The sequence below is a fragment of the Amyelois transitella genome, chromosome 26 (assembly GCF_032362555.1).
Source record: "Amyelois transitella isolate CPQ chromosome 26, ilAmyTran1.1, whole genome shotgun sequence".
Classification (NCBI taxonomy): domain Eukaryota; kingdom Metazoa; phylum Arthropoda; class Insecta; order Lepidoptera; family Pyralidae; genus Amyelois; species Amyelois transitella.
The window spans coordinates 3,793,547-3,812,483 of record NC_083529.1 but is presented as its reverse complement, the minus strand read 5'-3'; the positions used below and the strand labels follow the sequence as shown (position 1 = coordinate 3,812,483).

At 35.2% G+C, this 18,937-nt stretch overlaps 2 protein-coding genes across 2 annotated transcripts in view; one reads left to right on the top strand and one right to left on the bottom strand.

Annotated features, from left to right (window-relative positions):
• LOC106131958 (chitin deacetylase 8) overlaps nucleotides 1-15,649 on the top strand; it is a 235,805-nt gene extending 220,156 nt beyond the window's left edge. Inside the window, exon 7 of the mRNA XM_060951895.1 lies at nucleotides 15,515-15,649. The gene's annotated coding sequence lies outside the window, so the exon portion shown is untranslated. The remainder of the gene's footprint in view (nucleotides 1-15,514) is intronic.
• LOC106135269 (uncharacterized) lies at nucleotides 3,885-9,272 on the bottom strand. Its single transcript, XM_013335518.2, has 2 exons — nucleotides 9,235-9,272; nucleotides 3,885-5,415 (listed from the first exon to the last, which is right to left on the bottom strand). Exons 1-2 carry the CDS (start codon nucleotides 9,244-9,246, stop codon nucleotides 4,210-4,212), a joined length of 1,218 nt encoding a protein of 405 aa, XP_013190972.1. The 5' UTR covers nucleotides 9,247-9,272; the 3' UTR covers nucleotides 3,885-4,209.
• Nucleotides 15,650-18,937: the final 3,288 nt, after the last annotated feature.

Here is an 18,937-nt window from a genome sequence, read left to right as displayed (position 1 = left end):
AATATGATGGCACAAACCATCATGCTTCGTTAGAACTAGGAAACTATTATAGTATTCTGCGGAATATGCTAACATACGAGTTTATTTGTATGTCAGTGAGCAGCGATTTTAATCGCCCATTGTGCAATGTGCTAAATTACTGTAAGACTAGTAATGATAGGTATACACTTGAAACAATAGTTTTATATTAATAAAAATGTAGCCGATGTCCGCGACTTCGACCGGTTTAAATCTCTAAAATTTTGAATTATTATGTTTTTCCAATGTCTAAGCTATGTATATTATTGTAAAGTTATATGAAAATCCTTTTAGAGGTTTTTGGGTGAAAGAGTAATAAACACACATCCACACATGATATGTGGATGTGCAGATACGTGGATGTGTGATATAAAACTCTGCATCTTTATAGTTAAACAAAGATAAATACAGATAAGACAATATATCCACGCTACTGGGAAGATGGTCGTGAATGTTTAAACGTTCATTATTATTGATGTAAACTACCAATGTTTGTAGGGAACCTATTTCTATTTATCATTATCTGTCCCGACTTAGACTTCATGTTAAACATAGACTTTATGGACACTATTAAGTAATACTTACGAAATTATATTTTATATTTCACAACACAATTCAGTGCGTAACAGTGTGAACCTAGCATTATCCGTAATGACTCGGTATTATGCATATTGGTTAGTGTCAATATTATGCCATGCTCTGATGTTACTATGTAAGCGTGACTCTAGACTTTTCAAGTCAACAATTGTAAATGTATTCAACTTTACTTGCTCGAGGCTTCACTCCTGTTTATATGTTCAAAAAAGTTTGAACTATGTCTGTGCCGATGACATCTAAAATTCGGTACATTTCATATTTTGTTGCACAAAGAATTTAAATAATTAAAAGAAAAATACCGATATCATTTTATGATTACATTTATATTGCTATAATTGAATTTTAAATATAGAAGTCACTTGTATTGTAGTCACTTCTATATTTAAAATTTCACAGTCATACATAAATTAAGGTAATATCATCGTCCAAGGGCGCTCGCAATCACGCGCTATGGGCCTTATTACGAACATTGACAAAGCATAGATAATAAATAGAAAACCCTTTGTAACACATAAAATTATAAGCATAAATCTTCTCTCTCTTTCTATCTTTCAAGAAAGAAAGAGTCTTTGACTCAAACTCTACAAGACAGATTTTCATGAAGTTTAGTACACCGGTATAGGGTGCTTTTTATCCTGAAATTCCCACGGGAGCGAAGCTCCGTGGTGCAGTCAGTAACACAAATGCCGTATCGACGAACACATAAACCTATGCGCGAGAGTAATCGCCTATACAAGAAGCTCGTTCTTCTTGTCTGACGGAAGCCTCCATATGTTCCGGGAAGCTGCCAAGTTTCTAACGACATTATCACATATTTTTAACACCGTGTATGTGCTAATAATGTGTTTAATCTAATCTGTATGAAAGTTCTTTATTTTAGACTTTTTATATAGTTTTCATATAAAATATATACATACATAAAATCACGCCTCTTTCCCGGAGGGGTCGGCAGAGACTACCTCTTTCTACTTGCCACGATCTCTGCACACTTCCTTCGTTTCATCCACATTCATAACTCTCTTCATGCAAGCTCGGCGGTTTCGGGTACTCTTGACCCGTAAAATACATGTGCCCAACATTTATAAATAAATATATACGGGACAAATTACACACATCTATGTGACGTCTTTGATGTTGTATGTGTAGCTTTGAAAAACAACTATAATATTATACTAAATCCACGAGAATCTTCAAGTTTATTATATAAGAAAGTGCATGATAAATATATGTATGTAGTTTTAACGGATACTCAATAAAACTTGACGCATTAATTTGTAATCTTATACTTTAAGTTGGCTGTATATTCAGATATGCTCAAAAAAGTAAATTAATGTTAATAAAAAGTAAAATATATTTACAAGGTTGTTTTTTTATATTGAAATATATTTCTGCAGAGGTTGCCTATGTCATCATACTTATCTTTATACTAATTTTTTGCAAAATGTGTTTCTGTAGGCGACTATAACGGTGAATTATGTCAGTCACCTATAACTTTTTCTCATACAGATCTTAATTGAAACATCATAAAACCAGTTTCTTGTATTGCCGCTGCAGTAGCTGTTGAGTTCATTCCACCCCAGTAATACGATTAACCAGACATCATTTATAAATGAGTCCGTATTGGAAATCCGTATTTAAAATTAAATACATTATATGTATGTATTCTTTTGCCCACATTTCAATTCTAAGTTTGGATAGTTGTGAAGTTGACGTTATTGAAGAAAATGCTGCAGTGCAGTTTGTTACCGCTTCTTCTGTACTGACGCTTTGGAAGGGGCAGTAACCTTAGTTTTAAGTAATTTATTTTACGTCAACCAATGTTGTGAAACCAAAAGATATGACAATTATTAAGTGATATTGAGGTGTCCCATAATAATGAGTAAAAATGTTGAATTTGAATTAAATTTCGTATTTATCGCTTACGGGGTAATTTTCAAAGGTACAATCTCGAAAAGACTGAAAGGCCATGTTCAACTGCATGGCTTGTTGATAGAACTGAAATTTAATAGGTTACTAGCCCATCTCATTAAATAATATTCTCAAATTTATAAGCCTTTCCCTTGATTGACTTTAACAATCTGCATAGGAAGAGAAGCAGCTGGCATTCACTATGCTTTTTCATCGCCGCCAGACCAGCATGGAAGCTATGAATTACCTACAAATGTTGTTTAAAACAGTCACTCAGTTTAGAGCTTTTTGGTCAAACCTTTAATGTATTGCACTTTGAAGGTTTTTATTTAATTCTTTGCCTTCTCTGACAGGGATCGAACCAAGGACTTCACACGGCACAGTGGTACGAAGACCAATTACACCACACATTGCATCAAACCCCACCACCTGACACACGAGGCATCAGCGCAGAAAACCATCATATCTGATCATGTAATGCACCAATTACCGCGTTTTAAATGAGCTATCAGAATTGCGCAAACGTATACTATTGCGCAATCGAATTAACCACTATTGAAGCACTTCTATACTATAAAATCACGAATGTAGATTTAGGTCGATGCCGTTTTGTTTAATTTTGTTATTACTTTCATCCTTGGGATTGCGATCAGTAATTTGGTTATTAAAATGATCTTGCAATTAGTATATCTCTACTACATATGAGACTACTTATTAAAATTTAGTTTCATGGTTTCGTAAAGAAACGTTCAATCTCTCTCATAGAACTATAATATCTCTACTCTCATTATCATATGTCGGCCTCTGTGGCGCAGCGGTAGTACGCTTGTCTGTGACACCGAAGGTCCCGGATTCGAATCCCGGCCAGGGCATGATGAGAAGAGAACTTTTTCTGATTGCCCTGGGTCTTGGATGTTTATCTAAATAAGTATTTATTAAAAAATATAGTATCGTTGAGTTGGTATCTCGTAACACAAGTTTCGAACTTACTTCGAGGCAACTCAATCAGTGTAATTTGTCCCATATATATTTTATATTTATATTTATTAAATTCTAAGTCTCTAATTTTATTTTTATTTTCCGTACAGTTGCCCACAAATTTCTCTTTATATCTATATGCATAGATTCATTAATTGAGTACGTACGGCGAGTCTTATTTGTTTTGCTCTTATTTCTCCAACTTCGTGAAAGTACTGTCTAACTTTATTATCATCATTTATCTCAGAAGTTTCCATTTGTACCATTGCGCAATTAAATTTATTACCGCTTCAATACTTTCATTTTCTTTAAATAGCCATTCGTAATTCAGTCGGGTAATAAAATAAACGTTAACATTTAAACATTTTTTATTAAATCAGCCTCAAATCAGAGCTATATTTTCGCTCTGATACAGTTACATATATAAAAACAAAGCATTCAAAAGCTAAACAAATAATAACAGAACATAATTATCTACAAGACGCCGCGCATTGATCCCAATGCTATGCGGACAATTTTAAGGAGTCCTGAAAGACTTCACACGACACAGGAATGGTATCTCAAAACCCGAGAATCACAACCTTACGAACGTGAGCGAGCACCAAAACTGACGAATTTGCAAAATATATACACTACGAATACTAAAAGATCACAACTTTTTACTTAGCCTATAAGGTACTGGTGTGAGAATTAAGGAACTAATTTGGCTCAGTGCCAGCCGTGGTGGTGGTGTTCCTCCTCCTTCTTAAGGTAGATGGGTTCGTGGACCTTGACGGGGTAGGGGACCTCTTTGACAAGGGGTACTGGCACTTCCTTGTAGACTGGGTAAGGCTTGTCGATGGGGACCTTTACTTCATAAGGCACCTTCTTCTCAACGGTGTATGGGAACTTCTTGTACACGTCGTAAGGCTTGGGTACCAGCACTTTAACTGGGACGGGGTAGGGTTTCTCAACCTCAACCTTGTAGGGCTTGTCAACTGGGACCTTGACTTCATAAGGCACTGGCTTGTGTACAGTTACTGGGTAAGGCTTCTCGACTGGAACGGGGTAGGGTTTGGGCACGTACACGTTGTAAGGCTTGTCGACGGGCACTTTGACTTCATAAGGCACTTTCTTGATGACTTCGTAAGGCTGGGGCACTTTAACCTCGTACTTTACTGGGTAAGGTACCTTCTTTTCGACAGTGTAGGGCTGGGGTACAGGTACCTTGACTTCATAGGGCACTTTCTTCTCGACAGTGTAAGGAGTGGGCACTTTGACTTTGACTTCGTAAGGCTTGTCGACTGGGACCTTGACTTCATAAGGTACTTTCTTCTCTACAGTGTAAGGCTCTGGCACATACACGGGGTATTTGACGTACTCCTTGACGGTGAAGGGAACTTTCTTCTCCACAGTGTAGGGCTGGGGTACGGGCACTTTGACTTCATAAGGCACTTTCTTTTCAACGGTGTAAGGTACATGTTTCTCGACGGTGTAGGGGACGGGGACCTTCTTGATGACTTCGACGTGTTTAACGTGTTCGTGATGATGGTGGTGGTCATCTCCACCGCTGATGGGTTTCCAGTCGCCACCGGAGTATCCTCCGAAGTCGTGACTTCCGAGGCTCAGGCCTCCGCTACCATAACTGTGTCCTTCGGAGCCTCCGAAGCTATGACCTCCTTCAGAACCGCCGAAGCCATGACCTCCTTCAGAGCCGCCGAAGCTGTGACCGCCCTCGCTGCCTCCTAGGCTGTATCCCTCAGACCCGCCGAAGCTATGTCCCTCATCGCCGCCTCCGTACGAGTAACCGCCGCCGTAGGAGCCAAAGTCGTGGATTCCTCTCTTGTCCTGCTTTTTGTTGTCTTCGGCCTTCTTTGGTGCGCCTTTCTCCTCCGCGGCAAAGGCCACCACAGCCAGCGATACTACCAAAACAACCTGCAGACAAAAGAAGTAATGTCAAGTAAAAGTTTATAAATAAACTAGACTAAATCGGGCCTAGAATACAAAGTGCACTTTCTAACGCGAGCTGGGAAACGATCAGCGAGTGTGAAGACGTAATACATTCCCCACGGTCTATTGTCTCTAATAAGTTATGTTTTCCGCGGTAAATGTTACACTAATTATTATCTAAATAACCAATTACAAATTTATCCGCGGCCGTTACGTTTGAAAACCAACCAATGGGTAGTTATTAAGGTTGAGTTATTGAGCTAGTTACCTGTCACTATCTCCTAATCTCAGTTCCATTATGCCATCCAAATAAACATACGTACGAGTACACGTAGATCTGTGTTAAGGTAAGGTACAGAAAGACACTGGATACACCCCCAACTAGAAACATGCTAAGTCTTTGTAAGAATCTTTGGCTAAGATCTTCATCTTGTTGCAAGTTTTGTACTAAATGTAAGCCTAGCTCAATGTGTGCGCTTTATCCCGTATATATTGACCCTATTCCCCCTTTCCCTTTTTCCTTTTTTATATTACCCTATCTCTATTAATAATTTAATAATATGAAATAAATAATTGCCGTTCTCGATAATTTTAGTTTTGATTCTTAAATGTATATTTTATAAGTAAATGATTGTAAAACTTGCTGTTGGTCATCCAAATGTATAAAATAAAATAAATTCCATAAATAGTTTATGTCCGCCTTTCCCCTAATCGTCTAATGCAAACCAGATCAAGTAATAACTTGCCAGTAAATTTATGGCAGTATTTCATAACAGATTCATACTCGATACTTGCGCAACTACGATTTGATACGATCTGACACGACTGGCTATCACGATATTAATCTCAATACGTTATAAATAATATGCTATCAAACTACTTTCACGGGAAGCCAATTATTGAAACAAAAGTATTACAAAATGTACTAATCGACTGATATTGTATAATTTTAATCAGCTGACATAATTATTATTTTATAGCCACTGCCCAAAAACAAAAGGATAGGTTTAATGATTATATATTTCATCGAAACATTTATTTTTGAAGTATCCCAAAAATATCTATAATGAAACAGTTTTGATATCAGATCTTTCTTTTATCTAATGAATCTGAGTGTCAGATATAATGTAAGTCTTACTATTCAATCATCACTACATATATAACGTAAAGTCCCCCTATTTTCTCTGCCCGTATGTATGCGCTAATCTCAGAAAGTTGTGGACGGATTTTGTTTTTTGAAGAAAGTTTATATCAATAAATTCTACCCATGCAAAGCCGGGGCGGGTCCCTAAACTATAACAGACAAACAAAACTAAATATACCGACAATGCAACCAATTGTATTTTAACAGTCGGCTCGTGACACTAAAACAGATTTTGCAAATTAAGTACCCTTCTAAAAACGCCTTTGCTACACATTGTATGGACAATTAACCCACTTTCGGGCGGAAAACAATTGCTACTATTGCTGGGACCGCGAGATAAGCGTGCTCTTATTAATTACGACATATCCAGTGAAAGTCATACGGATTAACATACTTTATTTAACGAAGAAGTTCTTGTATGAATTGCTGATGTAATGAGATTTCAACTGCGTGTATGCAACAAGTGTTAATACATTTTGTCTGATTAGTCCCTTTACAAGTGTTGCTGAATAGTCCAAAATTATCTAATTTTGAGAGCTTTTTCAGACATTTAGTTTTTGACAAAAAAAAACTACTCTTGGTCTATACCAAAAAAACTACTCTTGGTAAAAAAAGAGCTTTTTCTCAATGCAATCATTCATCTTACTTTAAATATTAAGTTAATACGCATCTATGCAATGTTAAAAATGGTACGTTTAAAGAAAAACTGTGCGGGTAACGGTAAGCAATTTAAAAATTCACTAGGTAAAGAAACTATTAAATCATTAATTTTTACACAAAAGCTTTGTGATGTCCGAATAAATATAAAATTCAAGTTTTTGTCTATTTCCCTATTCAACAAACATGTTTACAAATTCCAACCACATATATTACGGAGATATCGTAACAGATACATACAATCTGTCTGTCTGTTCATCTGGAATTCTAAGTATTTCTAAGAGAGCACTGCCGGATCGCCTCGTGACTTGGTTTATTTAAATACGTTTAGAAATCTTTGTTTCGGAAATCTTATTTTGATTCTTGACATTACTAAACTATCTATATGCCTTTTTATTGTTTATTGTTTTTATTGTTTCTATTGGTCTTTTTTGGTATTTTTTATTCATTATCATAGCTATAAATGTTGTGTTCGGTATCTGTCAATTCATTAAATAAGGATGGTTTATGTAAAATTCCCCTTTTTCATAATATTTTATTTTTACAGGAAGTTCGTTTATATTTAAATTTTTGCTTGAAAATTTTAGATCTTTCAAGTCGTGTGAGAAAAAGCTATGCAGGAAAATCCAAGAAAAAAAAAAAACAAATATGAAACTCGATTCAGTTTTTTTGATATTAGTTTCAAAGATTTTAAGACAAAGAAAACCTCTTTCGCAAATGAAAAATGCCATTCTACACGTTGGTTACACCCTGCACTATTCCTAGAAGAGTAATTACGTGCGATTTACTGCGAATAACGAGTACACGTGTTATGCCAGATTATGCTTTATACGCAACGTGTTACGCATGCTGTATTTACTTTCTGCGCTTGCGCCGAACGCCGATACTCAAGCGCATCTTCAATCTAAAAGATATGATATTGATTTAGGAAATTTGAGTGCGTTTGACCTTAATCTGCCTGATGGAAAGTAAAATGTGAGTTCTATGAACCTATTTCTTTGTTAACAAACATATAACATATCGCTTTGCGGGATAGTTAAAGTTGCCACGAGAGGCGGAGACCGCTCAATGATAGAATTTAAATTTAAAGATAATGACAATACGTTGTTAACTGTTCACAAAACAATACGATAATCTGGGATTTAATAAAAAGATCTAATTTTTATTTAACCCCCGCTTTACAATTAATAGTATCTAACTAACATTATTTTGTAGATCATCATGAAATTAAAAGAACGAATAAATAATTCGTTCTTTAACCGGAATATTCTTTTTTTGTAATAAACACCTATAAATTATACTGCATGAAGTATCAACTTCATTTATTTGGCTTGACCAAATAATTATAAATTTTATAAAAAAAATATAAAAGTATTATAAACTGAAAAAGTTCTTTGAAAATATGAAATTGTTTATTTTTAAACTTAAACTTTAGATTCCAATTTGAAACGAATGCAATTATATTTCCAAATTCATAATTGTAGCCAATTTGTAGTGATTGCTTCATTTCTATTGTCTATTGTCTTATATTTGGGAGGCTAATAAATGTAATCTGTTCCAACTCCTACACACGGTAATTTTCCGCTATATGTCGGTAATTTTCGTAACTTTCTCGATTTGAACTTAGAAAGTGAAAAGAAAATTAGTTTAGCTGGAACCTGTTTCTGTGAGCGAGAAAATTAAATGTTTAGATGTAAACAAACTAGTACCTACATACAGAACATTGATCTCAGTAAGCCGATAGTATAAAGTAAACCGTAAAGCGACAACATAATAAAAAAATCAATTAGCCCTTGTTTTACTGAATTAATTAGAACGTTTGTTTTTTTTTATGAATAGCTCGTCACCAAAATAAAAAAAGGAAATTCGAATAATTAAAAAAAAGTTGACACTATCCCAAAAATCAAATTCGCACTTTCCTAAAAAAAAAATAAACCGTTCTATTTTCGAAAACCGCGCTCCACTTTTTATTACACATCACTTGCACTGCACTGTCAACTCACCAAGTACTTCATGGTGCTATGTGTCTCCGCCTGACGCCGAAGACTGGTTGTGTGAGGAGACCATGCAACCATCATGTTATATACCGTCCCTCCCACTGCGGACTCTGAGATCAGGCAAGGGTGAACGTTTGCCTCCAATAATGACATGTATTAATTGTAAACTTGCATTTGGATTGCATTAAAATCGGTATTTGGATGTCTAAATGTATCGACTGCTCGGAGAAATAATTCATAGGCCCTTGGTAGGTGTAGTTGCGAAATAAGACCAAATACACAATATCGCTGATGGCTGTGACAAGATTGAGCCATATTTAGCATTGATATGATAATCAATAGATTTTACTAAACGATGTCAAAGATTGTAACTACGTATCTCTTCAATACATTTTTAATGAAACAATGCTTGGTGTACCTTTCGGAAATGGTAAGTGATAAGAATAAATTAAAATATAAACTCACATAATAAAAAGAGGAAAATAATGTGGAACTGCAGTACTGTTTGCTGGAGTTATATACGATAGATCTCTATCCCTGAAAACTTCAACAAATTGTCCCATAATGCAATTCAAATAAGCTTGCTTACCATTTATATGGATTATGTCAGTGATCTTAATATTTACAATTATACACAAATGCTACTATATCTACACGTCATAATTAAAAAAATATATCTCTACCAAAGAAAACGCCACAAAATTTAATTTAAAAAAAGATTTTCTTTAGGTATATTTAAGCCATCGAGCCATAAGATGATTTACTTAGTTTTCTCCTCCTTACTCCTGGCGTTAGTCCCAGTTACATCCTCACCTCTCTCGGAGAAGAACCTGAGGAGCGCCATTGTCTAAAATCCTGGATTGGAAGAGTCGATATTTACACGAAGCGGGACCCCCGGGCACTTTGACGGTTTGACCACGCTCTATTACTCTGTTCACTCCGTCAAGAGTAAAGACGTAAAACGCGCGTGTACAAAATGAACGAATTAAAAACATTCATATTTTAGTGTGAAAAGTCAATGCTAACTTACGCAATCAAATTAATTTGATTGGATTCGCTTATTACACTCAGATAGGCTCTCTAAGCCCGTTCCATTAAAATATGAGATGTAAAACATTTCATTCATAAGTTCAGATTAGTTGTGAGTCAGCATTATTACATTCATAGCGAAAGTGACGAATTGTAAAGCATATAATACACAACTCGTAATATAAATGCAAAAGTTTGTAAGGATGTGTGTGTGTTTGTTACTCTTTACACCCAAAATCTACAGGTCGGGTTTTGATGCAATTTGGTACAAGGATTAAATATAAATTGGAATAACATAAAAAGTGCCGGAGCCCTAGTATACAAATAAAGCCAAAACCCAATACTTACCGATATATATATTATACTAACTTTTGTTCGCAGTTTTGCTCTAACACATTGTCGTTGATCGCAAATCCCACGGGAATTCTGTTCCCGTGGGATTTGCGTCTTCTCAGTGCTCCTTCTTATATCTCAGTAGACGCTTTATTTAGCTTTATACAGTTTTTGCCCGCGAGTTCTTACACACGACAATTTTGTTAACTCTTGGACTTGACTATAAGTATTAAATAACTTTAAAATAAGACCAGTCCATATCTTTCCCATGGATGTCGTAAAGGCGTAAAAATGAAACCTTATAAACTTGGGAATTTTTTGCAGGCGATAAGCTAGCAACCTGTCATTTTCCATGCCATGATTACAGCCATGCAGCTGAAAGTGGCCTTTCAATCTTCTCAAGACTGTTCGGTTCTGCCTACCTCGCAAAAGAAATAGACATGATGATATGTGTGTTTTGATTCTCATTAAATATACATTATAGCAATTGTGAACAATATCTCGTGTGACACGAGCCTAAGAAAGCAAATGAGATTGAAATAAAATCTGATTACACAAATTGTTTCAATGTCGATATTATATTTGTGTGGCCTGGTTTAAAACATTTCTTTTTGTTTTAGTCCCACGATTGAACGGATGTATGTGTGTTTGTTACCCAATCGAGCTAATTGTAGACAGATTAATAATGTAGGTGTATAATTTTGTATTTATTTTAAAGTACATTGCGTAGGCGTATCGATACTTTTCTAAGTACGCTATATATAAGTGCCCTTGAAAGATACACAAACAAAATTATTAGGAAACTGCTTGCCCGGGGCTTCACCTCAGTGGAAACTTCCAAAAACTGTAGCATTAAATGTGAATGATGGAAATCTAGACTTTCACTTTGCCAAAAATTCTCAATTTTGTCAAAATACCAACTTTACATACATACGCACATATATCTTGTTTTTATCCCTAACTGGGTGGATAGAGCTAATAATTCCAAAAACACTCTAATGTTATGCTTAGTTAAACGTTAGCCCATCGCCTAGAAGAACAATCCACATTTTATAAACCTTTCCCTACATCGACTACTACAATATGTATATGCTATGGAAGAGAAAACATTGTACATTGTGTGTGTAAATTTTGTACATAATATATCATTTATTCCTTAGAAATATGGTGATAATAGTTGTCCGAAATATAGGTATAGAGCAAGCTACTCTGACATTTAGGCGTGAAAACGTAAAATTCAAAATTCAATACCTTCTATATTAATTTCCAATTGAGGCAAATTTAATCTAATAATAAACTTACGTGCAAAATTAATTTAATCGATAAAATTGTTAGCTTCACTGGACTAAAATGCGAGTTTTTATTAATTATTCTCACGGACAACGGATATCCGATGCCGGCTACGTAATCATATTAACCCTTAATTGAATAATGTTTTACATAAAGTATTAATCCTTACTTAACTTAAAAGATAAGCCCTGATTTAAGACAGTTGATTTTTCAGCCAATTAGCAAATTCGGTGGGACAGCGATAAGGAAATGTTGCGATGTGTTTTATTTCGATTATGTATGATTGTAATACTTTTAAGCATTTGTCTGAAGTCCGTGTGGTTCCCGGCATATTAGATTAGGTCTACCCCATCTCTTTTACTATGTATGTAACGAACAAAAATTGTAATTAATATATAATGAATGAAGTAATAATAACATTTTTATTTAACTCCACAGACAAATCATTAATGATTATAATTATATCATCGTGATGGCCACACCCAGTTTAAGTTTAGTTAGGCGCCTTTCTATCTGTATTTTTTGTGGTACCTACTTTCGACAAGTTATGATCCATTATCACTTGTGTAATCACTTCACCATAAAAATCTGTACTTATTATTTATTAATACAAAGTATTTCGAATCTATTCGATAAAAAAAATAACAATAAACTATATATTTTACCGTTAAATTCGAAAATGAAAGCATAACCCATTTATGATTTTTACGAGACTGTTCGCTCTATCTTCCTCGTATGGTATGACGTATGATAAAGACGTGTTTATACGAATGTAGGTATGTATGATTTTTGCCAAATTGCATTGTGATAACCTCACGTCTCAATATATGGAGGGAATAAAGTGTGCAGAACGAGAATGTTGTTATCGGGAAATGTAGTGATCAGAGTGATACACTTATATAATGACATACAGAGTTATGTGATATTAGTGATGAGCGGTAGCGGTCAGTGAGATCCACCGTTACCTGAAAGGATCGGCTAACGGTTTTAGTTAAAAAACTTAAATAATTTTATCATTTCTACAAACAAACATTTAGCAACAAACTGGTCAACTGAAATTTTTGAAGAAAACAATGTGTGTGACTGAAAAAGCTATATTGTCCATTACATTCTTGACGGCAATAACTTCTCTTGATCTAAAAATGAAATGTTTTATGTCAATAGCCATTCAAATTATTTTATAATCGATTTAAAGGAAAGTCCTTTAAATTTCCAATTTTAAATTGCATTCGGACAAGTCGATTCATTGAATACAAATCCGTACAGTTTACACCGAGACATGACCTGACATTTAACAGCTACTTCATCTAATACTGCGCGAATTACATTTCCGCGTCTTGTCTTAGTATGAACTGACCCTTATACACATTGGAACTAATAGATCTCGCGCGCATTCCAAACTACTTGTAAAAAGATCCATCACACTATTTTGTTTCGTCAGGAATATTAGCTACAAATGTAGCAACTAGTGGGTATAAAAAAATAGTTATGCCGACAATTATACAACATGTATTAATATCTATAATTTATTGAACTCGTCATGCATACAGATAGATGTTTGTTCTATTAATTATATAACTTAATGGGTAATACTCATACAAATTTCTTTTAAACATTTTCTTTCAAACAAGATTTCGATTAAACATAGTTAAGAAAACTCCCAAATAATTCTACTTTCAAACAAAAATATAAATAAAACAAAATCAGTTCATCCGTTGAGAACTGAACTACAGATATGACATACAGCTAAAATATAAAAGAATAATTAAGGAAATTAAATTCCCAAACAATAAAATAAGACAAGGCCTTATATTAGGTAAGGAACATAATAAAAACAAAATCATAAAAGAATTAAGTAGATATATTGTTTCTGCAACTCTCCGTAACGCTTGTCTTTTGGTTTTTACTTTCACTGAAAATCAAGCTCAAGGCGTTGCAAGACTTGAAATTTTTTCTGGTCTGAACATCGTGCGCGTAATGACAATGGATAAATTCAAAATTTTGATATGGATTAGATCATAACGTGTTTAAAAAAAAATAACAGACTGAAATTATGGTATGTATATGCATAAAATCTTTTCACTTGCCGCGATTCCTGGCATACCTATTTCTTTGGCGACATCTAGGTAGGTATATCACGTGCAAAATTAAAACTGAATAACATGATCTCATATCAAAACTATTGAAGCGGGAACTTTAACAACGGACAAAACGCGTGTTACTTCTGTTTAATATATACCTATAAATGATACAATATTTATAACTCTTTCATGATATATTTGTTTTTCTTTTATTTAATTTCACATTCCACGTTAAATTATATACATTATAATTACAAATATTTCTCGTTTATAGTACTATAAGATAAGGTGTTTCTGAAAGGTCCATAACATTTGAATAATTAGCATTATATTTGTTTATTTATAGAAAAAATTATGCCATTATTAAATAAGAAATTAAAAACTTATAATTGTACGTTTTTAATCTACAAAAAGAACTGACTGCGCTTATTGTGAGAATATATAATCTCTATTGTCATTTATAAGTATACAGGCTATTACCCGCAGCTTCGCCCGTGCGAATTTAGCGCCACCTATAAAAAGTACAAAATATAAAGTTTTTCGCAAATACCAAGGGAATTTTTGTTTTTTGCGAAATTAAAAGTACTCCAAACTCTTAAATATAAATATACCTACGCAACATTTGAAAAAAGATTCATCCAGTAGATAACGTGGATTAATGATTCTATTAGTTAAGAGGTTTTACAAAAATTTCTCCTATGAACAGACAAACACCGCTTAAAATTATATTATATCTATAGATATAGATGCCCCAGTGGTAATGACCCAGAGAACGGACATAACATAACGACTTTTAATCTCCGGATACACCTATCACGTTCATACCGTTACATATTTTGTACCTTTTACTTTCGAATGTCTAAAAGTAAAACGAAGTTATCTTCACCTTGGTTTGATAGATGTTGAATAAGTATTTGCACTAAGTGTTTTTGGGGTTCAACGCCCATACAGATATAAATCAAAAGATTTTGAAAAAAAAAATATATATTTTCAAATAGGATATAAAGGTATCATAATGACATAATGACGTCAACGCAACTTACATTTAAAACTACTACTGCTTCCAAAGCGCAAGTGTAGAAGAAGCGGCGGGACAAAACACTGCAGCATTTTCTCTGGGTGTCAATTTGCAAACAGATCTAGACTAGACCTGGTAAATGTTTGAACTTCTGACAAATGAAACACTTTAAGAAACTGTTTCATTGGTCATTCATAGGGCATTCGCCGAAACCCCGAAGCATAGAACAGGGATGTGCAACTAGAAAGGGCCAAAATCTTTCCGTGATTCGCAAGATTTTTTAATCTATATTATACTATACTTTCACGGTCTTCTTTTGAACTGAAAATTTTGATTTATTGTTCGATAATGCTATTTGATGACTCGCACTTGGCCGGGTTTGATATATAAAAAAAAAATCGTGACTGACTTGATAACTAATCCGTCAATGCGCAACTTGAACATCTTGCTAAATACAAAGGTCATCATTGTTGTAGGTAAGTATCTAAATAAATAAATAATTTTATGTATAAGTAGGTATCTTAATAAATATATTACATACATACATACATACATAAAATCACGCCTCTTTCCCGGAGGGGTAGGCAGAGACTACCTCTTTCCACTTGCCACGATCTCTGCATACTTCTTTCGCTTCGTCCACATTCATAACTCTCTTCATACAAGCTCGGCGGTTTCGGGTACTTTTGACCTGACCCTTTACCAGGACGTCCTTAATTTGATCAAGATACGTTCGTCTAGGTCTTCCCACTCCGACCTTTCCCTCCACACTCTCCTTGTATATCTGCTTAGTCAACCTGCTTTCATTCATCCTCTCCACATGACCGAACCATCTTAACATACCCTTTTCTATTCCTGTAACTACATCTTCTTTCACATCACAACATTCCCTTATCACGCTGTTCCTTATCCTGTCACTCAATTTCACACCCATCATACTCCTTAACGCTCTCATTTCCACTGCATTTATTCTGCTTTCATGCTTCTTTTGCCATACCCAACTTTCACTCCCATACATTAATGTCGGGACCAACACGCCCCTGTGCACAGCCAGTCGAGCCTTTTTGGATAGTTTCTGACTGCTCATAAAGGCATGCAAAGCTCCATTCACCATGTTCCCCGCGTTCACTCTCCTTTCAATATCACTATCATACTTGCCATCTGATGTAAACTTTGATCCTAGATATACAAACTCTTTCACTTGCTCCACTTTTTCTCCTCCAATCAAAATATTACATGCTGTCATTTCTTTCTCCATTTCAAAAACCAGTGTTTTAGTTTTACTTACGTTCACTTTCATTCCTTTCTCTTTTAAAGCTTCATGCATACAGTTTACCATCTCCTGTAACTCCTCCGCTGATGACGCCAGTATAACCTGATCGTCGGCATAGAGCAGACATTTGACGAGTAACTCATTCATCCTTAATCCACTTTTAGACTCTTTCAAATCTGTCAAGCAGCTATCCATAAATAGGTTGAACAGCCACGGTGACGCAACACATCCTTGCCTAACGCCTTTCTCAATCTTAAACCACTCAGTGTGCGCTCCGTTTATCCTGACACAAGCACTCGAATCCTCATATAAGGATTTCAGTGCTCGTATTAAGAGACTGCTCACCCCATGCATAGAAAGTGCTGACCACAATTCATTCCTCTCAACTCTGTCATAGGCCTTTTCCAGATCTACGAATGTGCAATAGACTTTTTGACTCTTGGCCAAAAACTTTTCGGCTATGCACCGCAAGGAAAAGACCTGATCAGTACATCCCATTCCCTTTCGAAATCCCGCTTGAGCATCCCATATTTTGTCATCAGTTTCATTCCTGACTCTATTAATCAATACCTTAGCATACAATTTGCCGACGACGCTAAGCAGGCTTATACCACGATAATTTTTGCAGTCCAGCTGTGACCCTTTTCCTTTGTAAAGTGGCACGATAACAGCCTTACACCAATCTTTTGGTACTCGGCCGCTTCTCCAACACAAATTGAAAAGGCAGTACAACTGACTAGCTACTACGCCTTTTCCTGCTTTAAGCATCTCGACCGACACTCTATCACACCCAGCAGCCTTTCCCGCTTTCATACTCTTAAGTGCTTCCACAATTTCGAACATTTCAATTTCGCCTTCCATCTCATTCTCTTTTTCTTCGCTATAGCAGAAATCTTTCTTATTTCCTTCCTTTTTTTCAAATAAACTTTCAAAATAGTCCTTCCATATCTTTAGTACACATTCTTCTCCTTTCACAACGCTACCATCCTGGCATCTGATCCTAGTCAGCTCTCTGGTTATAGTATTTCCTCGGGCTGACCTTACGGATTTCCAGAATACTTTCAGATTTGACTGAAAGTCTTCTGATAGCCTTTTATCAAAATCCTCTTTATACTCTTCTTTCTTTCTAATCACAGCTTTCTTAACCAAAAATAAAAATAAATATATTACTTTATATTATAATACTTATCTAAATAAATGACTTTGTCAAGTACTTTATTTAGATACTCTTCACTGTTGATCTTCATTGTATGTAATAAAATAGTAGGCTTTGCAATAAATACTGCGCCAATGTTGCCTAAAGCATTTGACCTAAAGTGAATAAGTATAATCGACACAAAATTAAAATTTTCACTACGCATTCACATAAAATCAGTATGTATTTGTTAATTTCTACTCTCATTATATTTAACAGCCGATAATTTTAATTACCAACCTCTCATTACAAATTGTGTTGCCATGACGTAATGAAAGTAAAGATTTTTTATTTTTTTTTCGGAGGCAGTTGCCTATCGCCTAATTATGCTTATGCAACATGTAGGTACTTATGTAATAAGTATTCCGAACTACTTATACGTATACTTATCTATCTAATTTACTATGCGATCAGAGTACCTTGTTAAATTACAATTTAATTCGCTCTTTCAAAATATGTGTGAAATAAGGAAATGAGGAATTTTGTACTCTGTAAGAGAATATGTGATTAATTAAAACCTGTAATGACCGAAATCCTGAAGAAAGTTTCCTAACCTACGTTTAGGGCTATTTGTATTATTTTACCATTTACTAGCCCAAAAATTACCACGGACGTGCTTGCAAACGCCATTATTAATTAATTGATGTTGCGAACTGCGAACTTATACAATCAGTTAGACAAGACCTACTGTCATCCTGTGACCACGGTCGGTGCGACCCGACCGAAAGTTAAGAAGAAAACGATATGTTTGTGTTCATTCTAGTTTACATAGGTACATGCAACGCGATACTTTAATTGTATTCAGAACTCTGGGTTAAAATAAATTACAAAGTTACTAGAAAATAAACTTTTAAAATATTCCTTCCATCTATTTAGCATACATTCTTCACCATTTACAACGCTATAATCCTGACTTCTGATCCTGGTCAGCTCTCCGGTTGTAGATTTTCCCCTGGCTGACCTTAAGTAAGGTTGGTCGGTAAGGAAATCTTACTATCTGTAGTAGATAATCGTAACCATCAATCTGTGGCGAAATCTATACGCCACAAGTCACAAAAATAAAATATAGAATCACGCTACGCTATCAGTCATAAACAGCGAAAAACCTAAATCGCGCATGCAAATATTTCACGGATTGGAGCTATATATACAACCTCCGACACAACATCGATGGAGCCACGGTTCCCCAGGCATAACGCCTAGCCTGGCGGAAGATCTTCCCTTTGGTGGCGGTCGAGCCGAATCATCGCTCCCGCTACAAATCAAATAAAAGTCATCTCTGTGGAACATGTCTACGCTGGTCACTAAACTCGTAACAATGATAGTAGTATTATCCCATGCCCATTGGATCACATCATATCCATCTAATTAATGGCCACTGTTTCACGTAATGTTAAATCATCCGCGCCTACAAATTATTTATGTAAGGCGATGCATAACTCTATGGCCTTCGTTCAACACGCTCTATTTGATATGTGCCGTGTGGTTCT